At 45.2% G+C, this 26298-nt stretch overlaps 2 protein-coding genes across 3 annotated transcripts in view; both read right to left on the minus strand.

Moving 5' to 3' along the window:
• lamc1 (laminin, gamma 1) overlaps nt 1–1347 on the minus strand; it is a 67966-nt gene extending 66619 nt beyond the window's left edge. Inside the window, exon 1 of the mRNA XM_040145091.1 lies at nt 532–1347. Coding sequence (XP_040001025.1) covers nt 532–904 — 373 coding nt within the window. The 5' untranslated portion in view covers nt 905–1347. The remainder of the gene's footprint in view (nt 1–531) is intronic.
• Nucleotides 1348–5217: 3870 nt separating this feature from the next.
• Nucleotides 5218–26230, minus strand: dhx9 (DEAH (Asp-Glu-Ala-His) box helicase 9). Of its 2 annotated transcripts, none has more exons than XM_040146071.1 (28): nt 26143–26230; nt 25062–25222; nt 24838–24978; nt 24403–24505; nt 23531–23697; nt 23144–23292; nt 20627–20673; nt 19601–19737; nt 19372–19461; nt 19092–19253; nt 18338–18415; nt 17419–17610; nt 16473–16614; nt 15435–15517; nt 15054–15210; nt 14597–14694; nt 13884–14097; nt 12901–12995; nt 12250–12323; nt 12005–12157; nt 11726–11886; nt 10231–10342; nt 9973–10134; nt 9405–9532; nt 8090–8319; nt 7801–7916; nt 6704–6904; nt 5218–6081 (listed from the first exon to the last, which is right to left on the minus strand). In XM_040146071.1, the coding sequence occupies exons 2-28, from the start codon at nt 25170–25172 to the stop codon at nt 5637–5639; spliced, it is 3948 nt and encodes a 1315-aa protein (XP_040002005.1). In that variant the 5' UTR covers nt 25173–25222; nt 26143–26230; the 3' UTR covers nt 5218–5636. The 2 variants fall into 2 exon arrangements, with proteins under 2 accessions (XP_040002005.1, XP_040002006.1); XM_040146072.1 differs by having other exon boundaries at nt 6014–6230.
• Nucleotides 26231–26298: the final 68 nt, after the last annotated feature.

Here is a 26298-nt window from a genome sequence, read left to right on the forward strand (position 1 = left end):
CGTTAAGCAACCGTATCATCCCCGCACAGCCGAACGTTACACCGAACTCCGTAGGAAACTCCGCCAATTTAAACGTTTTCCCTCTACTTTGGAATCGGGCTCACATCATTCGCCATAACCGAACAACTTTTCTGAATTGTAACGACAGGTTCTTCGGTTTGGCACAAAAGCACCGGACCGAACAGTGATTCGCTTCATCAACTTTCCAACTAGCAACTTTTTTTTTTTTCCACAGCTGCGTCTCGCTGCTCGCAACGGCGTATTTTCATGTGAAGCGACAGAGCGGCCGATGGGCAGACCTGCTCCGTTAGGTTGGATTTTTACCTTAAAAAGCTCGGTTGCCAGGTTTTGGGCGTATGCCGAATAAAAGAGGGGGTCCTGGAGCTTCATAGTATACATCTTTTCGTGTTGTGTCAGACAGGTGCTTTTGACGCTAAGCGAGAAACCCTTAACTCGCAGGTTTCACCGGGGAGATTCCGCGGTGCGAATCTCTCCCGCGAAGCGAAGCAGACGATATCGGGGGGGTCTTACCGAGGTGCAGGGTGAGGTTGATGGAGTTCGGGTACTGGATGCCCGCCAGCATGGTCTGGCTCTGCCACCAGGTGGTGTCCTGCTGGTTGTTGTAGTCGGTCAGGTACACGGCGCTGTGGTGGTTCCGGGGGTCGCGGGCGTCGCAGATGTGGCAGGACTTGGTGACCCCGGTGGCGCCGGTCTGCACGCAGTACTCCTCGGGCGGAGAGCCGCAGGTGTTGGTCGCCACCACCGTCACGTTGAAGGCGGCGTTCACGAACTCCGGCATGCAGCGCTGCGGTCTGCCCTGCTCGTCCGAGCACTCGTCCATGGCGGCGCGGACGCACGCCGCCACCCAGCTCCAGGCGACCAGAGCCCGGATCAAACTTCGCATTTTTTCGGTCCTCCGCGTCCTCCTCCTCCTCGACCAGGAAATCTCTGCGCGGCTCCGACACAAACTCTCCCTGAACTCGTCCGAAGTTCGCGGTAACTCTCCGGCTAGCAAACAGCCAAAAGCATCGAGTGAAAACGCGCGGGGGGGGTCGGCAGCGGCGGCTTTTCTGGGCTCCGGGCCGCGTCCAGAGCTCGTCTCCCGGCTGTGCTGGTGTGTGAGGGTCTGGGCTCGGGCCTCAGCTCTTTGTGTCCGCCGCCATGCACCAAATCCAGCAGGAAAAGACGGGAGTCCAGACTACACCCAGTCCGCTACTGCGCAGGTCTGAGGCGCAGGGGACACTCCGGCAACTTCCGAGTCGACTGCGAAATAAAACCGGAGAGAAGCGTCCAGAAGCAGAACAGCGGGCAGGTCTAGGGTCGCTCCTGCTCCTGGTCCGGCGTTTAGAGACTCAGATAAAACTGTAAAACCCCCGGTCCCCCAGATAAACCTGTAACCCCCCCCCCCCACACACACACACACACACACACACCCCACCCTGTTCTAATCTAATCTCCAATGGATGACACTCAAACTTCGATCAATCAATCCATTTATTTGTCTCCCTTCTTGCCGGTAAATCGAAAAACAGAAACTTTTATATTCCTGATCGCAGAACTTCTGATTAATGAAACTTGGGGCCTCAGACCTGGACCTGACACATCGGGTCGTTTTGAAGAACTCGGGTCCAATTTCATCCGATCGTTGCACTAATAGATAATCAATGACTCTGTAAACCATGAAAAGGGTTTTCTTTTTAAAAAATCCCCGCAAGTGTCTCGGGTCAATAAATCAAAGGAAAACGACCTCGTGTACGGAAGCTCGGGGTGGCCAGAAAAACAAGAGGCCAAAGTCAAAAACTGAAAGACTGAGAATCATGAAATAACAACTTTCAACAAACATGAACTTTGAAGTCAAAACGAAGACGTAACGCTCGAGTTTTAAATCTGCTAAATAAAAGTTAGGAGAGTAACTTGACTTAAAAAGTCATCATTTGACCCCTAATCTCGTTATTGCGATTTAACACTTCATGAATCCGACTTTTTTGATTTACCGTGATTATTTTTATTTCCTACTCTTGACCTTTACATGGGGTTTTGTTTTTTTTTTTCTGCCCATTTTCTGGCAGGGGTGGACTTCCATACCGTCCCTACTGCAGCGATTCACAGTCATCGGGTCCCAAGATCAATGTGAGGCGAAATGAGACGATTAAAACGGAGATAAAAAAACCACCTCACGCAGACGTTCGACTCTTCAGAGCCTCTGAAATTCAAAATGACACAATCTGAAAAATAATCAACTCTGAATCTGTACCAGGGTGATTTTGTAACACGGCTCCTCTCCCGGGTCAGGTCGACAGCATTATGACCTCCTGAAAATTGTGTGTTGTTTATATAAAAACATTCTTTAAAAAAGTGGAAACGTAACATCAGCAAAATCTCCTCAAACTGAACTGAATAAGATAAAATAAAATGCAATAAAACAAAGTGTTGGGGCTGTGTGGGTTTAAATGGAGATTTTTTTGAATGGACTTCTGGACCTTTGGATGTCACCGGAGGAGAATGAAGAGATGATGAAGATCATTAACACACAGTTCAGCTCTGATCAGATCTTCAACATCATCATCGGCTATCAGAGCACTTTCACACTAACACCGCAGGTCAAAGGTTAAGGACGAAGCCCGCCCCTGTGTGTGAAGCACCGAGTCAAACTGACCCGACGAGCGGATTCAAGGTACTCGATTACTTTGTCTCGCTACAGGCTGGCGGATCGTGAGCCCGGAGGGTTGAAAGATTGAGGCGTTTTGTTGTTGTGGTTCTCGTGTCCCGAATCTTTTCGTCGGTTTGGAAAGTGACCCGGCAAAAATAACTAACGACGGAGCTCTGGGGAATTCATTCAAATATCATGTTATTCTAAGGAATACGTTTGATTCGACACTTCCTCAAACAAAAAAAAAAAAATGAAGACGTTGGATGGATAAATGATTGTAAAATAGTTTATTGATGAGATGCGAAGATGACATCTCAACATATCATGTTCAAATGCATGAAAATGATCCAGCGAGAGAAGTAAAGACGAGTTGACTCACAGCAAAACATGAACTTTAAACTCTCTTTAAATGATTTCATCTTTGCTTTTATTTTAAGTGGAGCTGAAAACTCCAGAGGAAGCCAGTAAGTGGACGTTGCCCGAATTAAGATTTTTCACTTTAAGCTTGTTTATTTAGATGTTTGCTTGATTTTTGTCCATTAAGACAGAAAGTCACGTTGAATTCAGTTTTATTCAAACGGTCGGTAAGAAAAATGTTTTCACATGAAACTTTGAGAGTTTACATTCTAGGAATAAACACTTCAGGTTGGTTCTGACACTTTTAGATTAATAGCATCTAAAATTTTACTGTTTTGAGGCAAGAAAAAACCCAAAAATCTGCTTTTTTATTCTCCAGCAGAGCTACATACCCCAAAGTGCAGAAAAAGCCTTGTAAACAACATTTAAACCAAAATCAATGGTAACATGTATTTCAATAGTTAGAAAACAATTAACGTGTAGCACTTTGTGAGTTATCTTAAATACTCAGAATATTGTACAGAGTCTGGTTGGTGGGCTTCTACTCTGGGACTTCGGACTCCTGACCTTAGTGTTTCTAAAATCCCGATTCAGCCCTCAGAGATCCACTTAAGAGCTTTTTTTCTAGAGCTTTCAACCTCGTCACATGGTCTTCAACAGTTTATCCTCACCGCTACTGCTCATTCAGTCCTCGCTCCTAATTAGTGATCGACAAAGAATTTATCAACGGCAACTTTGGTATTTGATGGTTTCTAAATCCCTTATCTTGCTCCTCCATTTAGACTGAGGGCCTCCCTGCGGGGCGGGGCCCCCCAGATTAGGTGAGAATACAGGACCCACCTCATCCCTTCGGGCGTTACTGTATGTAATTGATGCATATTCACACACAAATGAGCAGTTAATCAAATGATCACAAAGGGACTGACACACAGGGCGTCTGGGGCCCCCGAGGGTCTGGGGGCCCTCATTAGCCTGGGGCCTTACCCTTAGCCTCAAAACTCATTTGTAGTTCTGAATTTGAACAAGACAGGAAATATGAAAGCTGTGTGGAGTCAGACGGCGCCTCCTGCTGGAGTTGGATTTTTGTTCAGTGGCTACATATTCTATATAAATTTTTCCATGAGTTTGCTGTGACGTACGTCTTTTCCTCCAGAATTATAAAACCGCGCTCAGACGTTATATTTTCATTTTGTGATGTTGATATTGCAGCCGGGTTCTGAAAATGCAAATCAAAATTCTTTGGCATAAATAAGAACTACGGGTTAGTAGGACTTGGAAATAGGCTTTATTAGGACAAAATGAGGTTGTGTAAACGCGCAAAGCTTTATTAAGCGAGCGAGCCCCGAAAACTTTAGTCCTCAGCTGCGATTTAAAAAGTCAAAACCTTCAGCTCGCTCGTCATCTGTAGAAGTTCTCAGCTGCTAATATTCAAACCAAGTCGCTACATCAAAGTGAAATGTACTTTCCTGTGGTTTTATCAACGACAACATTAAATATCGAATTTTCATTTTCCTGTTACTTTTTAGTGCAAACAATTGTAATCAAGCTCCTTTTCTAGCTGAGGATCTGCCGCCTAAACTTGGAAATCAAAACGGATTTGAGCTGTTGCTAAGCCTGAAAACGAAACTGCAGAACAGGATGATCGGTTCCGAATCTGAATCGGGTCCTGATTTTAGCTTGTGTCTGGTGAACAGACTGAGCGGCGAGTCCAGGGCTTCACCTTCAGGCTCAGCCACGTCATTTCATTCGTCCATACGCCCACTTCCCACCTCTCCTCTGGGTCCAGGTCCAAAGGGGAGCTGCAGGATCCTGCGGTCCGGCTCCCAGGCCGGATGAGATATGGACTCTAGACAGCTGAACATGTCTGGACACACCTGCGGCGGGAAGCATCCCGATCAGATCCTGGACCACCGCAGCCAGCTCAGGCTCTGAGTCCGATCGCCCAGATTAGGGACACCGGGGCCCCCCTCCCGGAGCCGGGCCAGGGAGCTTTGACTGGGAATTTGGGGATTCAGGAGCCTGGCGGGAGCTCACAATTTGGGGGCGGTGATAGTGTTTTACTGGCTGGTTACTCTGGTGGCGGGGGTCCTGGGGTGGTCAAATCCTGAGTGTGGAACCGGTTCTACGAGCGGGTCCTTTCACTGAGAGGTGGCTCTCTAATTATGACAATTTACCACTTGTACTGATAAATAAACAAACTGCTTCAGAGATCAGCTGCAAATATCAAAGATTTATTGATGACATGTCTAACAGTTACAAATAATCAATAATCCAACAACTCACCAAACTGACATCAGCAAGATTACAGCGCATCTCCCCACACGTCTGATCAAACACATACAGAAGCGCATAGACTTTTCTGTTGATTTTAACAGCTAAGACAAGAAGCGAAGTGTTTTTACTGGGTTTTTTGTACATTTTTCTCACAGACATGTTAACTCTGAAGGTGAGCATCATCATCATCATCGTCATCATCGTCACACTCTCTGACCTGACTACAAACATCTTACTGTACAACAACAAAAGAAGAAGACTCGTGCCATTACTGCACTTAACAAGAAAACCAGAGCGGATTGACTTTTTTCATAATTTAAAAGAGATCGATGACGATGAAACGATGGACATAACGTTAAAAACCTCCTCGGTATCCTCCTCCACCTCCTCCGCCTCCCCCTCGGTATCCTCCTCCACCTCCTCCGCCTCCCCCTCGGTATCCTCCTCCACCTCCTCCCCCTCGGTATCCTCCTCCGACTCCTCCCCCTCCCCCTCGGTATCCTCCTCCTCCTCCTCCTCCTCCTCCTCCTCCACCTCCACCTCCTCTGTAGCCCCCTCCTCCTCTATAACCTCCTCCTCCTCCATATCCACCACCTCCTCTGTAGCCTCCTCCACCTCCTCTGTAACCCCCACCTCCCCCGTACCCACCTCCTCCTCCCCTGTAACCGCTTCCTCCTCCTCCCCTGTATCCCCCCCCTCCTCCTCTGTATCCCCCCCCTCCTCCTCCTCCTCCTCCCCCCTGGTAGCCTCCTGCTCCATCAAAGCGTCCCATCTTCGGAGGCCGAGGACCGTCTCCCATCCTGTGCAGAGAGACGACAGAGGAGTGAAATCATTTGCCGAGCGTAACGGGGGCCCGTAAGGCTCGCGTCCCTTCGGAAAGCGATCTTCTTCGTGTCACAGAACCGCCTTCTGCGGAGGCCGTCTCCATGACGTGGGTCTCCGGCGTGTTCTGAGGATTATCCAGAGTCACAGTGAGCGCTGCTGCTGTTGTAGTAATAAAGTAGGTGAAGCTAAATTCCACTCTGTTTTACACCAACTACTGTCGTTTACCTGATGCCTGGATCAATTCGGTGTAACGTCCATTTCCTCAGCACGAGAATATGATCAAATATGACACGGAGGCTCCTCCGGAATTTAAAACACTTTTCAAATACAGGTTCAACCACTTGTTGAGAATTTAAAGTGATTAGAAATTCCATAACTACAGTGGTGGCAAGTAACTAAGTACATCTACTCAAGTGCTGTACTTATGAACAATGTGAACATACTTGTACTTTATTGGGATGTTTTAATTTTATGACAATTCATATTCTACTTCGTTTCGGAGGGAAAAGCTGTACGTTTTACTTTTCTGTGTGTGCGCGGTGTGCGTGCGTGATGTGTGTGCGCGGTGTGCGTGCGTGCGCGAGCGTGTGTTGATACCTCTGGGCGTTGCTCATCATGTTGAGTCCGGCTGCCGAGGGCCTGGAGACGTGTCTGATGACGTTGAGGAGCCGTTGGTTGGTCTGGTCCATCTGTCTGATGTATTCCGGGTCTTTGGTCACTTCCACCACCAGAGCCTCCAGTCCGGCCCGCAGCGCCGCGACGCCCCCGCCCACCTCGTGGGGAATCCTCAGTTTGATCCTGGACACATGAATGTGAAGGGAGGTGAGAGTCAGCGGTGGAAGAAGTCCTCGGATATTTTATTTCATAATAAAGTCCTGAATGGAAAATGTTACTCGGAACAGTCACTGGGGCCATTTTCCTGCACGGAGTAATTTTATTTCTGCTGTTTTATTGTGTAGGCTGCATTTTACTGTCGCGGTCGGTTGGATTTATAACTATTTTTATAATCAGACTGAAACTAAGGATTATTTTCATTATCGATTCATCTCCTGACTGTTTTCTCGATCAATCAATCCATTGTGTGGTTTGTGAAAATTCAGAAACGAGGACACAACTCCTCGGGCGACACTTTGACGACACCCGTTTTGTCCAACCGACAGTCCAAATCCTCACGTCTGAGAAGCCGGAACAGGAAGCGTTTGGCATCTTTACATGAAAAAAAGAGCTTTGACAATTATCGTAACAGCTGCCGATACATTTTCCGACCATCGGCTAATTGTTTCAGCTCTACTCGTTTTTACTCCTGGGCAGTTTAATCTATAAGAAAAAGCATCATATTTTAAAATCTCTGTGTATCTGGTGTGAAAAGTCTTAACTTGTGCAGTGACTAGTGACAGTAGCTCTCAACGGATGCAGTAAAAAGTACAATATGTTGAGGAGTAGACGTGTAAAGTGTCAGAGTACACGTCCTTCAAAACTGTACTTATCTACAGTACAAATGTTGGTCGGTGTTAAGGAATCTCTTTAGTTTTGGACGGTTGGTTGGACAAAACAAACCCTGCTAGCGCCTTTGGCGTTGGGAAACTGTGTGGAGATTCTCTGGAGATTTCAGATCAAACGATTAATCGATTAACCGCGCAGATCATCAGCAGACTCATCGATAAAGACAACAATAGCGTAGCCAGGTGTCTCACCAGTCGTCCAGCTCCACGATGTCTCCGTTGGAGCTGATCTTCTTGCAGGCGAACAGCAGCAGCTGCAGAGGACTGACCAGAGTCATCCCTTTAGCCGAGATCGCTCGGGTTCGAATCTGAGAGGACAACACAACACACGGCATCCCGAGTCACAACACACACCGCGTACCAGGAAGTCGTTTCTAAAGAAGTCTGTGGTTCGTTCGTTGATTTTCAGGGCACTGCGGTTAGTTTTGCTCGTTATGGAAACTACAGAAGGTCGGCAGCGAGGAAGGACTGGGACTTTTACCTTCTCGCCGAAGACGAAGAAGGGCGACGGGTAGGTCATGTCGTGGCTGCTGAACGGACAGTTGACGGAGGATTTGTGGATGAGGGCGTTGCGTCCCTCGGTGGTCAGGATCTTCCTCTTCTCTTTGTGGTAACAGACGTTCGGGTAGGAGCCGAAGGTCAGCAGAGAAACCACCACGTCCAGGTTGTTGTCTGGTCCCACCGTGTTGAACATCTGAGTCATCAGACACTCTGACGAGGCCACAACATTAGGTCTTGGTATGATTTGCTGTATGGCGAATATTTCTATCTTTTCTCTGAGCAGATTTTTATTTAACAAAAATAACAGACCCACCAGCCTTTGATAAGAGACATTCATTCATTTCATCTGACAGATGCTTCTGTCCGGAGCAACTTTAAATAAGTGTTGTTGATTTTTTTTTTAAACAACTAAAAACATGTTCAGAGTTTAAAGAAACGAGGTAATAAAACAGGTGAGTTATTCTCTAACCCACTAGAGATTTGCACAGACCAGTAAAATCCTTCTCTCATTAAATGTCTGTATGAAATGTTGAGATAAAACAGTTAAAGCACAAATCTTGAGTCAAAAATCGTTTCGCTCAAGGCAGAATCTCAACATGGAAACAGCTTCATGCTACAAAGGCTTTCAAAAGCGCATTCAAAGCACTTCTAACGAGAACCTTCGTACAATTAGCTCTTCAAATGTGAACTGAATGTGTGTGTTCTTTGGACTGTTGGTTAGACAACAGACGGCCGTTTCTCAATCATTCCCGATCATCTGGACACGAAACGACGGACTAATCAAGCCCAAGTAGTGAATCGAAAGAAAACCCCCTGCAGTCCCTTTCATTAATGACAGATACTGACAATATTTTTAACTGAGGCAACTCTCAGAATAATGTCAGTCCTCTGAGGAACACGAGCTTGTCTCCGTGTTTTATAACTCTGATGTGTATCATCACTTTCACATCATTTAGTTTACAGCCCGACAAACATGGTGAAGTGTGCTGTACCTCTTTCATGATTTTTGGACTCAAGTTCTGGTAGAAATGACCAACGCATTCAATCTGAATATTTCAAAAGCAATGACGACTTGTGGGTAATTGACTTCGTTCCCTAAGTGTTTCTACTTTTTGTCTAATTCTCTCCGTTCCTCTCAAAGACTGTCGGGATATTTTCGCATTTTTCCTCATTTGCAGGAAACGAAACACCCTGAGGGCCGTTTCCCGCTCACTGAATTCAGTTTTACATCTGTCAACTAGAACAGGAAGACTTTTTCCGCCTAACCCATGTGAATCGGTGGTGCGTTCAGGTACCTTCAGGGAATCCAGAGTTGACCAGGATCTCCTTCAGCTGGACTTTGGCCTCCCAGGTCATCCTCAGAGTCGACATGTTGAGACGTTTGTGTTCACAGAAACGACTTTCTGCCTCCTCACCGTTAATCCTGAACAGGAAGAGTTAAGAGACCATCTACTCTGAGAAAGCTGCTGCCGTCCACAGATATCCATCAATCCATCACATCAGTTCTGCTGCCAATGTGAGAGCGGTACCAAACCAAAACCGCCACACTCTGGCTCAGACTGAAACATCGCCACACCTCAGGATGAATCCTACTGGCTACAGCCGGACTCATACAGGATTTTGGACACTGAAGCAGGACCGCAAAACCCTCTGACGAGTAAATCGATTGATTTTCATGTTTAACATAAACAGTATTGACAGGGATCTGTCAGATCTGGCTGGTAAAGACAAGCTCATCGGATCCGAAACTAAAACCTACCAGACCCACAGTGAAAACACATTAAATTCAAACAATAATTAAGTATATAAAAACTAAAGGCAGCCTCCGACCCGGCCCCTCCCCATGTGAGCGCTCAGACCAACCTGACGTCGTCCCAGGCCTGGAAAACAGACAACAGAGCCACGTGATCAGAGAAACGGCTGCCGGCAAAGTTTCTGTGGACGAAGCCGAGGCGTTTTCCCTCATTGATGAAAGGCTCCGGGAAACAGGAGGCGGCTGAGATGGTGCACATCGCATCTCCGACACTAGGGGGAGCCACAGAAACACAGTTTACCGCTTTCATCCAGAGAAACCTCCAGCCAGGTTATTCATCAGGACAGTAAAGTGAAGGAAGAACTGACTGGAAGATGCAGCCCATGATCATCATCTTCCCCAGTCGGGGTTCGATGGGGAGCCGAGCCAGAATCCGTCCCAGGGGGGTGAGCTCGTCGTTAGTGTCCAGAGCATCCAGCTCTGAAACGCACACACACACACATCCATCTTTAACAGCGGCGGTCCTGAGATACGGCGTTCATGAGAATGGGACGGACGGACGGACGGACAACCTGAAGACATAACGCCTCCGAGTCATGAACACGTTTTGTCCTGCAGCTCGGCTTGTTGAACGAGGGAACGGAAAAATATTCAGCACCGTCTTAAAACACGTTGGTATTTGGTTTAAAGTCTTTCGTGGTCTTCGCTGGTCCAGAGAGATCTAGACCCTACGTGTGACTGGTTGAAGTAATCCCCGGCCACACTACTACACACGTTTGGTCCAAAATTATCCATGTTCTGGAATTTGGTCTTTGAAATGTTCTCCGAAATCTCTGGAAAATCGACTGCTCCGTCACTGTACATTTTAGCATTTGGAGGTTGGGTTTGTTTGGTTGTGTGTGTGTTGACCGGTGGGGTTGGTTATTATTATCCTTTACATATGGAAAACTATGCTCAGTGTTTTCTGTCTGTAATCCCTGTTTTATTAATAATGTAAAAAAGAAAAAAAAACATTCACCAGCTAACATCAGTTTTCAGGTCAGAGAGCAAATTAGCTCGTTGGCTGCGGCAGATTAAACAGTTGTGTCGAACTGCTAATTTAACCATGATTTTAGACGCGAAACGGTTTGGTCCCTTATCTTCATCTCCAGCACTAACGACACGCTCTCTGTCCTTGGCTTGAAAGCTACGCTTACAGTTTGATTACACCGCGTTTCTGAGCCAAATATGAACAGTGGCCTTCTCGAGCTAAAGGTGCATTTCAGATATTTCACCAAAGATCCTTTTTATCTTCCTTTCAGGGAATAAATAAATAAACGGAATAATAAATTTGACAATAAAAAAATTGATGAAGTCTGAAAATTCAGCTAAAAGGATATTTCGGCAATTTTTGCAAATTAGATGTGACTATATTATATAGTTATAAAATCATAATCTCTAATCTCATTCTCAAATTGTGTGACAAAAAAAAAAAACAACCAAGTCTCAGACGTCTTTATAACAATCGAGAGCTGATACAGTTCATCCGGGTCGTTGGCTTTTTTTAACAGCAGCCAGCGATCTGCAGGCTGTTTTTTGCCCCTGACCTCGACTATCAGGCCACATACAATCTTCATTAACCCCGTGATTGGTGGCGGCTGTCTGGGCAGTATGTGGCCTGACAGACAGAAACCAGGACAGAAATACAACTGCCACCTCTTCTGCATGTGTTTCAACCAAAGATGAGGCAGTGAAGGCGAATACAGCAGCACATTATCTACCAATGAGAAAAATTGTGATTTTAAGTAGGATTAATGCATCAACGACGCAGCAACTCTCATGTTAGTGTGTGTGTGTGTGTGTGTGTGTGTGTGTGTTTCGTACCTTTCAGAGTGTGTTCGGCCTCGATGACAGCGTCCAGCGGCGGCGGCTCGATGGCCTTGGACAGGAAGTTTCCGATGGCTCCGAGTCTCAGCAGTTTGATGCTCAGAGCGACTTCGTGCAGCGGAGTCCTGAAGATCTCCGGAGTCATGTGAGTCTCAAGCCTGCAGAGACACAACACACACGTCTGTGACCACGATCTGACGGAAAACAAGACGAGCTCTAACAGCCTGATGCAGACTGGGGATGTTGTAGGAGGCTGCCGGAGGTCGGGGTTCAAACCTCTCAAACCGGGCGTGGCTGCAGAGGTGGAAGCAGAACCCGGGTCGAACTCGTCCAGCTCGACCTTTCCTCTGCTCCAGGTTGGTCTTGGAGGCCCAGACTGTGGCGTAGTTGGTCATGTTGTTGTGGGAGGTGAAGAGCTTCACCTTCTGCCTGCGGAGACACCGAACACACAGTCAGCACGCCGACAGTCTGACCTTCGACCTTCGACCTGACACTAAACACCGACAGTCTGGCAGACGTACTTGCAGGAGTCGATGACGTAGACGACGTCGTTGATGGTGATACTCGTCTCTGCGATGTTGGTGGACAGAATCACCTGCAACATCCCAGCGCAGACTTTTTAAACATCTTCACCAGCGAACCAGGATTTCTAACTGACAATAAAACAACTATTTCCTGCCACCTAGAGCCCGGCTGATGCTGGACTGTTTAAGGCCAATACAAGATCGATCAAGGGATTAATATAACACCAATTTGAACAAATTTAAGCACTAAATGTAAACCATGTATTTATCTAAAATGGGGAGTTCGGCAGCAAAATATTTGTGTCAGTTTCTCCTTTCCTTTTAAAAAAAATTTTCAAATCTTAATTACATCCCACTGAGGCAGATTTGTTTCTGCATCACAGCAACAAACTTCCCAAAAACCATGAGGTCGACAAAGGTACAAACATGAAAACCACGCAGACGGTATGTGATAGTTCCTTTTTCTTTTGCTAGATTTAATGCAGAAATGAGTAAATCTTGTTATGAAGTCACAATACTGTGTCTGAAATGAATGGATGTTACAAAAACCGAACTCCTCTGTGACTGAGTCTTAAGTCATCTGGACCTGGGGAATTGGTTTGAATCTCACTAAACTGAAAGCAACAGATCTGAGCGCGAGTCTCTAACCTTCCTGATGTTGTCAGGAACCGGTTCAAACACCTTCCTCTGCTCCTCTCGGGGGATCTGAGAGTGGAGCGGCAGGATCCGGTATCGGTTACTTCCTGGACACAAATACAAGACAAATCCAACAACCTTCAGCCTGTGGTTTTGCATGTTTTCCCTTCTTTAATATAAATGACGTGTACTTTACGTCACAGCAAACCATGTTGCTGCAATTTAGATGTTCAGATGTATTTTTCCAACCAATTCATGGAAGGATGGATTTGCATTCACTTCTGTACAACATAAAAAACTACTGGCTGAGTCTTGAAAGCTGTTTGAGTTGTGTAATCCATCGTAGTCGACAAGCAGTCAGCTGCATCTTTCCCCCTAAGTTCCATCATCATTGCTGCGTAATGCAGTTTAATTGCAGATTTATATGAAAAAGTCTGCACTGCATAAGATTCTGACAAAAATTAAAGGCAACTTAATGTTCGTGCATCAGAGGATTCGAGCAAGTTTCAATAATCCGACTTTCATGCCACGTGGATATGAATGGAATCAACGGGCACAGAAGTAAAGATACATCCGAAAAAATAACAGTACATGCATTTGAAAATGGTCAACAAAAATGTGAAGTATGTCATTTGTACTTAGTAACTAAAACTCGTGCTGAAACACCGGCATGGCCTTCTGATTGGTCACAAGTCGATACGGTTGGTTGTTTTGATTCCAGCTGCAGCTGAGACATAATGAATCTGGATGTTGTATCTCAGCGCAAATCCAAATAATTTCAAGGTCACCAACTTATTCTGAAGAATTCTTAGAGGACTTCTTTAATTTATATCCCTCAACTGTGTCTGGCGTCTGTGTGCAGTGACTGTGGTTCAGGTGCTTTTGCTTTCAGAGTCATGTTTTTTTATTTCATGCTCTGCCTAGACGTGGCCATGGCTGCAGTCAGCTCAGTCTTACTCCTGAGGCTGTGGTGTGTGGCGTGAGGTGATGCGTACCAAAGTGCGGGTTGGTCTCCAGGTGTCTCTGCATGGAGTAGATGAGGTTCCAGCCGGGCAGGAAGATGAGCACGGCTCCGGCCACCTGCAGCGTCTCGATGTACCTCAGAAGAGCTTCGACCAGCTCGAAGGATGTCTCCTTCTCATTAATCTGAGCCATCGAATGCTTCGTCTCCGCCGTGTACTCCGGCCCACAGATCAAATTACAATTAGTCTGCAGACACAGTGACGAAACCAGTTCAAAACCAGCTCCAGCTCAACTCTGAAAAGAATTACTTGGATGTTCAGCCATCCTTCTCGAAAAGACGACCAAAAATGTGTTTCCTAACCCTGACAAAGAGAAGAACCGCGAGAAGAACCATGAAATCCTGAATCTCAGAGTCTAGATTTAGATACCGAACTTTCTGCAACCACGAAAAATGATTGTGTGATTGTGTTCTGACTTTGAGAAGCAAATCTTTTTGTTCCTTCTTCTGCTAATGTGGAAACAATGTGGACCATGACTTCCCCTCCTTTGGCCTTGTCATCCTGTATGTAGCTGGCAGATCCTTTGCCGTGAGAGAGACTGAACTTTCTCAGGTTACAAAGCTCATGTTACATAAACCCAGCAGTTCTGTGATCATGAGGACATTTGCATTTGTGCTTTTCCTCTCAAAGTGGGACATTTAGATCCTGATGTACTGACCACACCATCAGAAGAAAGAAAAACTTACATCGTCGTCTCCTCCCTCCTCGTCTTTTTCTTTCTTCTTTCGGTCCATTGGTGGGGGGACGAAGTTGGTCATCTGAATACAATCTTCCAAGAAATACTCTGCAAACATGTGAAGTGTGAAGTAACGTTAAAAAACTCCAACTCTCTATGGAAGTGATTCAGTTTTCTGTCACGTCCCCCTTGTATCCCAAAAAATATTCATACTCCCAACTTTTGGTTTAGTCAGCGGGGCTTAAGATTTGCGCCACTTTTATCTTAAAAAAATATAAAATCTTAAAATCTGCCTTCTTAAATGTTTGTATCTTACTTTGCCACTTCGTACCTTAGTCTCACATAATGATCGCAGATGCTACAGGCTCAGTTTTGGCCTCTAGATTTTAGTTTCACGCTTTAGACAGATGCCAGTCAACCATCTCTATACACAGACAGGTCAGCAGGGTCAGGGACGTCACAGGTACCTTGAACAGGGAAGGTTCGTCCGAACACCTCGATGATGGGACAGTTGAAGTAGTATTCTCTGAACATGGTGGTGTCGATGGTGGCCGACATGAGGATGATGCGGACCTCTGGGTAAGCCTGGACAACGTCTCTGAGGACCACCATCAGGAAGTCCGTCTACACACACACCAAGAGAGGGAAATGACTGGACTTTAACACTGACCTCTGACACGGAGCTAGAAAATTACTCCAATGATCCCCTGGTTCTCTGGTCCCCAACCTCTTGGCTTGAGGGCCTTTAAAATGAAGTAACGTGCGCTCATCTTCCCTCGTCACTGGTTGTGTTAAACACGCAGGACTCAGGAGAACCAGTGGGTGAATCGGTTAATAAATGAACTCACGTTGATGTCTCTCTCGTGGATCTCGTCGACGATAACGTGACTGATGCCTCTGATTCCTGCCTCGAGCTTCCGCAGTAGGACGCCTGAAGCACAAAACACGCTCATCAATGTCCTGCTGAAACTCAACACTGAGTTCACGTCCAAACTAAGAAGGTTCAATCTGAAAGGGCATCTTTTTCAAAAACGGAAAGCTGAGAAAGCCAGCTTTTCAGTGTGCTGAGCTTTAGGAAAACTGATGAAAGAATGCTCAGGTTGTTTGTGTGTGTGTGTGTGTGTGTGTGTGGTGAAAAGTTCAAATCAATCCAACTACATGTATCCTAATATTAATCTTACTGTTTTATCTGTGACCCCACCTCCCCAGCTCTCATGTTTTGGCACCGTCCTAAATTATCCACTGCCAGATGTTTTTGTGCAGTTGTTTGGGATCTCAGGCAGAAATGGCCACATAACTGGGGGGAGATGTACAGTCACTTTCTTAATAACACTACCACACTCTGTGTGGCTCTCCTGAAAAATTCAAGAAAATCCCTACACACCTTTCTGAATGATTCTAACACAGGCATCCAAACTGTAATGATCCTCTTTATCATTACCTGTAAACACGTCACACTGTAATACGTACGTATCGTCAGCCCTTTATAACACCACAACAGTATAATACAATATTTTTAATAAAGCAGAGAACACACTAAAGGTTCTAGGTAAGTTATTACATAGCAAGAGAAAATTAAATTAAACATTAAGAGCAGTTCTAAAGAGTTGCTGTGTATTGTTATGGTTCTATTAAATTTTTTGAAAGTTCAAAAACCAAATAAAGTTAAATAAATAAGTACAAAAGTATAAATATGGAACAAACAAAATGATGAAATTTAAATGTTCTTAATTTTTCCGCAGTGACCTGTTCCCCCTACATTAGTTGTTTCCAGGGGGCGTTAAGTTTTGGCACCACTGACGCCGTCGGTGCTGGTAATTTCATTGGTGTGACAGAAATGGTTTGTTAAAATCACTTCAACTCTCACATCGAATCTGTTTACGTACCAACGGTGCAGAAGAGGACGCTGGCGTGGGGTCGAGGGAGGACGGACTCGAAGCGGACGCTGTAGCCGCAGCTCTTCCCGATATCCTCCCCTCTCTCGTAGGCGACTCGCTCGGCCACGGACACGGCGCTGATCCGTCTGGGCTGCAGAGAGGAAGGGATTCGGGGCTGAGTGGACCAGCAGGCTCTGGTCGTTTCTCCACAAGGTTCTGGTCAGCTACAGAAACTTTTCAACAATTGTGGAAAACTAAGCTTTTACTCGTTTCCCCTTCAGGGACGCCCGACAAAATTACCATCTACATCTTATCGTGCATGACTTGAAAACGCAGTTAGGAGTTGAGTTTGAAAACATTAACAGTGATTTGAGAGCACTGTAATAAAAGTCTAGTTCATCTTCAAGGTCTTGAATCTTGGTCTTAAGTTACTTCAATTTTTCCGCTTCTCACTGTATGAGACCATTATACACATACATACATATATATATTCTTTAATTCAAGTATTTAACCTTTTGGTGATTTTCCAGTTGTTTGTAAGACGATGTTTCAGTTTCTCTAAATTAGAAATCAAAATCATCCCGGGGGATTTTTATAATTTGATTTTCTGCATTTCATAATACAAATGCTTGGATGCATAGTATGAGTTTCTGATGACGGAGCCATCAGTGGGTCTCTTTTTCTGACTTTTATTTTCTGTTTTTAAATTATTTTCTTAACTCCTTCTTCCTTCTCCTTGCTTGTTATCAGTAAGTAGGACATTCCTGTTGTAAACTCCTGAGGAGGAATCTGACGTCAGTATTCTGATGATTCCTCCTGATGACATACATCCTTGGCAGAAATCAAACGTTAACGCTCAGGTCTGTTGTTATTTGAGCTTCGATTCATTTCCTGGCCTCGTAAAACGCTTTCCCACGTCAGCGTATGAAATTCAGGGTCGGCTGCTGAGCGTTACCTGGGTGACCACGATGTTGCAGTCGGACGCTCGGCCTCCCTTGATGTAGCGGTCCAGGATGTACTGCGGAACCTGAGTGGTTTTACCGCAGCCCGTCGCTCCTCTGATGATCACCACGGGGCTGCTGTCGACGGCCGCCATGATCTCCTCCTCAAACTGTTTCACGGGCAGCTGGTCGCGCTCCGCCAGGATCTGGACCGCACAGAGACTTCATGTGTCACTCATCAACACTCAGGAGCTCCACAGCCAAAGAACCTCTAGTTTTTTTGTTCTCCAACCGCACAGCGGATAAGAGATGTTTGGGAATTTGTGGGTTTTAAACAACCAGAAAAATTTACTTTCTACAGTTACACAGAAAAATTACACATGGCAGGTTTTAAAAGCTGAATTAAGGCTTTTTTTTTTTTGATTAAATATCTTTAAAATTAACAGTTTAAATTAGAATTGAATAGATGGATTTAGATGTAGACCATTTAGACGTGTACTGAGATTAAATTTACAGAAATTATAAGTGAACAATTATATAACTGAATAAAATTTGAGAAAATAAATCTTCTTTGGAGGCTTGTCAAACACTTCTGAGGGGCTCGGTTGGGTGCTGAGTGCAGGTCAAACTTATGATCCCAAAATTTCTAAAGTCTGGGTACAGCCCTGGTCAGGTATACTTCAGTCCACCCACCAGACTCTCGGGAGTCTGGAACAGCCTCAGGAAACGGACGATGCATCAACCCTCATATTACCTACATCACATGATCTCTGCCATCAACCTGTTCATAAAAGTTTAGAGTCTACGATGTAAGAATGTCCACATCTAACTTCAGACATTAAACCTGAAGCTGAACCGTAACTCTCTCTGCTGCCAACCTCGAGTGTATTAGAGTTAAAGTTGAATAAAGCAGAAGGGGAGGACCCGACTGACCTTCTGCAGGTTGTCGTCATGTTCCAGCTGGCACATCAGCTCATCGTGCAGGTCGCCGCTGATCTGCTCCGGAGTGCACTGGAGAAGGTAAAAACTAAATATTTCAGGGAAACGAACACACACACACCTCAGTGCTTTACAAGACTTAGCGGGACCCCACTGACTCCAAATTTCTCTTTTTCCTTCTCTGACATTTGCTCTTGAAAAATTTCAGCAAGACAAGGGGAGAAAATTCTGGAAAGGAGAAGGGAGTTCTGTTTTATGGGAAAGAAAACGCCATCATCGTCATTTATCCATGGTCCAAATTACTGTCATCTTTTTAATCACCTCTGTAGTCTCAGGACAGAAAACCCTAGGACAGCTTGGCAACATGGCAACTCGATCTTGATTTTGTTCGATAATAACTAACTAAAGTAAACTTTTTCCAGGATAGTTAATTGTTTTCCATGACTAGGAAAATTCTGGGATTTCCAGAACATGTAGAAACAAAGATCAACTCGAACATTGAAATCCCTGATGTGCGTGTCCAAGATCAGCTGCCTTCATATCGGGTTTAATCAGTATTTGTCTGTATCACCTATAACGATTCATCACTGCTGTCTGAATATCCAAATATATTATATTCCTACGTGACAGGATTTTCAGGGTATTTTGGTCCATTTTTTCCCCTGTTTTCAATTCAACGATTCAACGAATAAAACAAACATATTTCTTGAGGTTCTTGGGGTTTTTAAGCCGCAGAACAAAGTCTCACATAGGCCAGTGGTCCTTCGTCGATGTTGCTGCTGGTCCAGGGATTCCAGTTGACCTGAGGTGGTGACCAGGGGACGACTCCGGCTCCGCTCTGACGCTGTGACGGCTCGAACGTCGCCATCTTCCCCTGAACCAGAGACACCGAGCTGCTGGGGTCTGCAGGCTGAACGGGACAAACCGAGTTACGCACACAAGCGTTATCAGAGGTATCGGGTATCATGTCATCTGGCCCTGATGAGACCGATCAGTGGTAGGTGGGTGTCAGTTTTCAGGTGACTCACCGGTGGGGGGATGTGGACTCCGAGCTCCTGGACGACACTGGCCAGCTGCTGCTGAAGCTCTGGAGACACGCTGACCTCAAATGCCTCCAACTGGACACGAAACACAGGACAACACAAAAGGCACTTACATTTTCTGATCCACTGAAACTTGACTTTGTTTAATGTAGCAGATTCGTGACGAGACGTTTTGAATTAGGAAAATAGTGCTGGAGATTTTCTGCCGGCCTACAGTTTCCCCTTCCTTCTTCTTGGTGACTCCGGAGTACGCCTCGATGACTCCCAGATGATACAGCTGTCGGATCAGAGACAGCGCACACGACTGGGCCGCCAGCTTCTTGTTGGAGCCGTGCTCTCGAGCTGTGATCCCTGCAGAACAGCCGGAGCAAATAAATGACAGGACCCGTGACAGGAGCTTTGCTACAAACACGGTAAGATACTCAGGCTGGCTGCTCGGGCAGTGTTTAGTAGTTATTAGCTCATTTACAATCCAGATCAACGTTTAGTAAAATAATCAGACTGCTAACTACAACCGCTGCTGTGAGGCAGTTTTGCCCACTAGAGGCGCTGTTTTGTTTGTATCTCCGGCTCAAGGAACAAACAGGCACGACAACAGTGAAATAGCGCTGGTCTAAAATCTCCTAAATTTGCACACTAATTTAATCCCGCACATGCAAGCCCGATGCTGGCACCGCACATCCCTGACGGCGTGTTTGTTTCGTCTACTGAAGATATTTTACTTGTTTTTATAAATGACACAGTCTCCGTTTTAATAAGAGATAAGAGCACCAGTACTAAAAGGTCTTGTCATCGCTCTCCTTTTAAATACATTTCATCGTGGAGATCTAAGATGCAAAATCTTGGTTTCAAGTAGGGTGGACGTCAGTGAGAAGAACCACAAGTAAACGCACTGACCATGAATTACACATCTAATCGAGCTACTTTCCAGCATTATCACTGCATCACTAAAGTATCTTTACACAGTAACTTCCACTACATTTAGTAGCTCGAACCTAAGCGATTTTCACTTAACACATATAAACTTGATGATTTCGTTAGAGTTCTCAGATGTGCCTTTCAGCTCGCTGCTGAGCTTCTGGATCTCACAGTTCAAACCACCGACAGTGAGCTGATCAAACCCTTGGTCACGGCTGATTCAACTCGTTCCTGAAAAGTTCCCATTTTTTGAAATGAGGTTTTTACTGTAACTCATTAAAAAAAAAAAAAAAAATCAAATAATGATATTTCTGAGTCTTACTTCTGCCCAGCTGTTTCACAAACAGCTGCATCTCCGCTATGAAGCTCCTGCAGAGACAAACACAAACATCACATCTTCAATTCCTCTGAGATTTTCAGACTAAAAGCCGTGAACAAAACTTCAAGTGAAGTGATGAACTCACCTGTCATGTTCTCAGGAGGAAGCCTGTATGTTTTTCTGCCAGACTTGGGATTAAAAAACACCAATCAACAGCTTTGATTCTGGTTTCTCCCGGCTGCTCTCTGCCCTGCGGTGAACAGTGACACCAGAAATCACAACCAGACTCCACTGAGCCCCGAGCTGCACCCATAAGACAGCTTTAGTGCACCTAAACGCTGTCCCATGTTTTCCTTCAGTGTGGTTGTGAATTCTGGCCTCACCTCTGTGTTCCCTGATGGAGCAGGAAACCGCCTCAGTCTCCTAAATTCATCGCCTGCCCATTCCACCAGCTAAATGTTGGTTATTGATTTTTAACAGGACGGGACGTTTGACAGCCAACATCTGGCAGTGGTTGTCTTCGTCCAACCATGTATCAATCATTTCTTCTCTAAACCTTGCACAGTCATCTTCTAGCACGGAAATTGGGGGTCATTTTTATATTAGAGTAGAAGCAAAGCTTTTTTTAAAATATTAAATTCACTGAAATGTTTATATTTTCACCTACATCAGTTGTTTTATTTTCTATTTTATGAAGAACTCAAAGTTTAGAAGAGCATTAACCAATCTCATGAACACTGATAAATCTAGAAAAGTTAAGATCAAACACGAGCATACAAAGGTTTGATGAATGAGGCCTAATATCTCAGACATCACAGAAGATGCTGAATTCTGATGAATCTTCAGAAACAGTCGTACCGACGACAGGTTCACGGTACTGTTTCTAAACACACGAGGACAGTAAGTTATTTTTCTAATTTGATGCTTATACTTTTTCTATAAAGGCAAAAACTAAAGTTACAAGTTGTTGTGTCTACTTGGGACAGTGATGCCTCGGTACTGAGGCGCCGAAACTGGATCTTAAGGATTGGGTTTGTAACTCCTTAGAGCATTATTATATTCTAGACATCACCCAGGAAATGGATGAAAGAATATAGAAACTACGAAACTTTTAGTATCTTAATTTTAAATTTAAGGGAAACCTGCAGTGACAAACCTGAATTTGCGTTTACACGGTCCGAATGTTTCTGGGTTCAACAGCAAACTGGAGAAGAGCAAAGTGTCCATTTTCTTTTAACTTAATGCCAAATGAGTCCTGCGTTAAATAAAATCAATATTTTTAAACCAGGATTCAGCTGGTGTCTGGGCCCATCTCTCAGCCTGCTCTCTGCTCTGCTTTCAGTGTGGTGTAAACAGTATAGAAACAGTACTGGGTGTGACATCCGGTTTGCCAGATGTGGAATAAATCAAACGGTGAGATCTCTCTGGTGTAGCCGACACACTCCGGAGGTCTCTGGGTTTACAGCAGTCCAGCAGAAAAACATACAGGAACATCCTGAACACCGAGTGTGGGATTTCAACTACCAACCAACTCATTTCACACACACCAGCTGTGTCACATCTGTTGCCTGTAGCACACAATGGATGACGGAAGTAGTGAGAGGTCAGTGGTATGATCTGAGGAGGGAATGAGATAAAACTGCTGCTTTTCTGGAGAGTTGATGCGCATCCCTGCCGGGTAACAGGACGGTGGTGCATCCTGACGTGATCAAGACGCAGCTGGTGTGTGTTGCCTTTAACAAGGAGGCCGGGACCTCGGACGGGTTTTCACACTAGTACAAGTCGGAGAGAAACCTAATGATCCTGCATCATCACTGACCTGCTAGATTCAATCACACGTAACGCTGTGAAAAAATAAAAAAGGTTCTGTAACTCCCAGACAGAGAAAGCAAACAAAAAGGCAGCAGAAAAGGAGGAAAGCGAAAAGGGAAAAACCTAAGAAATGTTTCAATAAATCCAAATTGACAATCCGTGAAGACGCTGTACAAGTCCTGAGTCGGTGTGAGGTCTGAACATGCTAGAAAGAGAGGGTCTGTGGCTGAAAGGCGGACAGTAAACTCCACATCAAATCCAAACTGACGTGATGATTAACATGCTTTACGAGCTGTAAAATACAGCGAGCTAATGCCTGCGTCCTCGCTGTCAGTTTCATAAAATCCACACCACAGTCTAAGAACCGTATTAAAGAAGATTTAGTAAATGCTAGTCTGTTTTTCCTGTTCTCATTTCGCTGTACACTGAATATTTTGCATTTTCTAAACTCTGGATTTTAGGAACTTGTGACGAGCATTTGTTGATCTTTTTTATATTTTATGGACTAAACCACCATCAGAATTATCAAACACAATTTATATATTGATCAACGAGGAAAATAACAAGTTGTAGCCCTTAAAGCAGGTCACGGGTCTGTAAAAATTTCAGCATGTTGTGTAAACGGCCTGCACAAACCGTAACACGTCAGAGTGGATTTGGTTTAAATTTGCTGCCGGTCTACAAGCCTCTGAGTTTTCTGATCCAGACCTGTTGTGGTCCGGTCCAACTTGGCTGTATTTATACTCTGCGCTGGTTTTCTCCTTCTGGAAGAACTGGTTTAGGCGGGCCTTGGCGTTCTCCAGGGTCCAGTTACCGTGAAGATTAGCGTTCAGGTCCACCTCCTCCGACTCCAGAGTCTACGAAAAATATTGAGCCAAAGAAAAGACGGAGGTGGCTTCATCAAATTCTGAACAGACGCAGGTTCGGACTGTTGAGACCACGGCTCTCTAAGGATTTACTCAGTGACACTTTATTGTAAAGAAAAAAAATATTTAGGGCTAGAAAATAGATGGAACCTTTCCTACCTACATCATATTTTGGAACACAGAGAATCAGCTGGATTTTGTCAGACCCAGGATCAACAAGTAGACGTACCGCCTGTGCTTCCTGTTCGTCTCTCCTGGCGTAGTACTCCTTCAGGTTGGCTCCTCGGTCCCATTGAGCTCCTCCTCCCCCTCCCCCTCCTCCCCAGCCAGAGTTTCCTCCTCCTGAGTAACCCAGTCCAGTCACTCCTGGAACCGGCCCCCCACCGCTGCCCTCTTCTAAAACCAACAAAGAAAAAGACACACAATGAAGACTGCTGAAATCTAAATCCGTCAGTGTTTACGTCATCAACTTCACAAATGAAAGCATTAAACAGTGAATGCAGCGTGTAGGAACGTTTGGACACCCTGTTAAGTCCGTTTTTTGCGACACCTGTGATGTTTCAGAACCTGAAGTGGTCTGTAGGAAGAGCCTGAAGCTTCATCGGTCAGGAACGGGGGGGGGACTGACTTAGGGTGCCCAAACCATTTAACGTCTGTTTGCTGCAAGGGTTGTCTTTACAAAAATCAACAAAATAGGGAAATCGCCCAGAGGTGGTCAAACTTCTGCATATAACTCTACGTATTGTTCTGGAGTTATTGTGTTCGCTAGACAAATCAGTTTTCATTCATTTACACCAATTGGCTCAACAATCAGCAGAGATTTTTCATACCAGCCTGTTTGTCTCTGCATACTACACATCTGGTTTCAACTTGAACTTGTCAGCTTAAAGTGTTGAGGGGTTACAGCAATGTCTGGGGAATCGGTGTCACCCCGTCAATATGCTAAGGACAGTTAAAGTCCTGGATGTTAGAGGACAGTCATAGTGTGAAGGCGTATTAGGGTCAGCGTTTCTGCTCCTGTTAGACAAAAGAAAACCAGATCTAATATTTATGTTGAACATCGGGTCAAGACGTTTCTCGACCGCGAAGAACTCTAGTTACCTTGCTCAGCTTTCACTACAAGGTGGGGCGGCAGAGGACCACTAGAGGGGAGGTTTCCGAAGCCGCCTCCTCCGTCAGGCTGATCAACGCATGGAGCGCTCACCTGGCGACACAGGACAAGAGAGCTTTTCAACGTAACATCAGGACGGTAAGTGCTGAGATGATTATGTGATCAATTCCTCAGTTCATAGGAGATTTATCCATCCACACTTGTGATGATCGTAGTGATCGTAAAGCCTCTCTGAGTAAATAAAAGAGCTCTAGAAATCAAATATATCGTAGGTATCCTTATCACATATTTACAATTTCCCACAGCTTTTCTATTTCAAGTCACTGTATATTTGGATACCCTTGTCATTTACTGACTGGTCTGGTCTGGAAACCAGTTTTCCTCTAGTTATTTACAGAAAAAAAGCAACAACAGCACGCGCTGACCCCCAGAGCTGGGACCTCTGCTGCGCTCATTTCCCCGACTCGGACCAGGTAGTTGACGAAGTCCCTGGCAGCGTTGGTCTGAGCGTCCTTCTTGTTGGTGGAGTTTCCCATCCCGATGTAGTTGAAGCCATCTACTCGGACCTGGGCGGCGGAGAGTTTAGGGTTAGCAAGAGTAATCAACTGCTTGCCAGGACCCACAACACCTGGTAACACAGAAAACTCACCTCGCACATAAACTTCTGCCTATTTTTGTTCCCTGCGGCTCGGATGTCGTAGTTGGGAGTCAGCTTCTTTTTCCCACACCAGGCATACAAGAAGTTCTTGATGTCCGCCATGGTGGGCTAACGGGTGGGGGGGGGGTTTCCTCCGCTGTAGCCCCCTGAATCTGTAATACGTCCAAAAGTAACTCCTGTCATTAAAGAACTAACTTCTTTGCAGCCAGCGCCAACACTCACTCTACCACTGATTCCAAACAGATGCTGCACGCGTCCCTTTATTATGTGTCCTATGTTTTAGTAAGAGAGCTGTTGAAGTGACTGAATGTGTGTGACCTGACAAACTATTGATGGAAAACAGTAAGAAAGTCACATCACAACGTGACCAATGATGGCAGCTAAGTTAATGGACACTAAAACCGCGCTTTACTGTGAATATTACTTGGTTTCGAGTTCCCTGAAAATGACTAGCGAGGTCGTTGTTTACTGTCAGACCTCGCAAAAATATAATAATAATAAAATAAATCACAAAAAATAAATCACAGGGAGAGTTGTCATAACCAAACTCCATCCAAAAAATACTACATTTTCCCCTTTGCGGACCCTGGGAACATACTAGACTTTAGCCATGTCGCCAATAAAGAAGCGTAAATAAAATGTTTATCATTGGACAAGAAACAGAAGCAGACACGAGTTTATCTCAGCATTAATTTGGCAGATTAGGATTCTCACTTTAATCCCCGAGATTTTCAAAGGAGTTTGGTTCTAAAGGAAACCGTGGTGCCAAACAAATTTTATACAAAACGTAAAATTGAGCTAAAATATGAGAAACATATGGAGCTAGGAAAGAAGTTCAAGGTCAACATTAGCTGAATCAATGAGTGAAGCTCATCCTGTGAAACACCGAGCTCACTAAGATAAGGTTAGCTTTCTGCTAAGGTTAGCTTTCTGCTAAGGTTAGCTTTCTGCTAAGGTTAGCTTTCTGCTAACTGGCTCCGCCGCCGGCTCCGTGGCGCGTCGGTAACATCAACAACCCGGCAACGCGGTGTAGGTAACGAATGCGACCGTCGACGGTCAGTGCGTTACTCACGCTCCGAGCGGCGAAGACACAAGTTGGTCCAGACTTCAGCAACGAGACGCACCGGTAGTTTGTCATCGGCGACTGCGTCCTGTTATCGTTCACTGCCGGTTGGAAAACCGGTTGACTGGCGCTTTAGCGCCACCGACTGGACTGGAGACGCACATG

This window comes from Xiphias gladius, chromosome 15, assembly GCF_016859285.1.
Source record: "Xiphias gladius isolate SHS-SW01 ecotype Sanya breed wild chromosome 15, ASM1685928v1, whole genome shotgun sequence".
Classification (NCBI taxonomy): Eukaryota; Metazoa; Chordata; class Actinopteri; order Istiophoriformes; family Xiphiidae; genus Xiphias; species Xiphias gladius.

Excerpts from the sequence above, each read along its gene's own strand:
- dhx9 (XM_040146071.1), bottom strand. The coding sequence starts at position 25,172 with ATGGCGGACATCAAGAACTTCTTGTATGCCTGGTGTGGGAAAAAGAAG. Across the intron at positions 19,462-19,600 it reads AGAAGAAGGAAGGGGAAACT|TTGGAGGCATTTGAGGTCAG; the intron begins GTAGGCCGGCAG and ends TTTCGTGTCCAG. Across the intron at positions 18,416-19,091 it reads ACGAAGGACCACTGGCCTAT|TGCACTCCGGAGCAGATCAG; the intron begins GTGAGACTTTGT and ends TACCTTCTCCAG.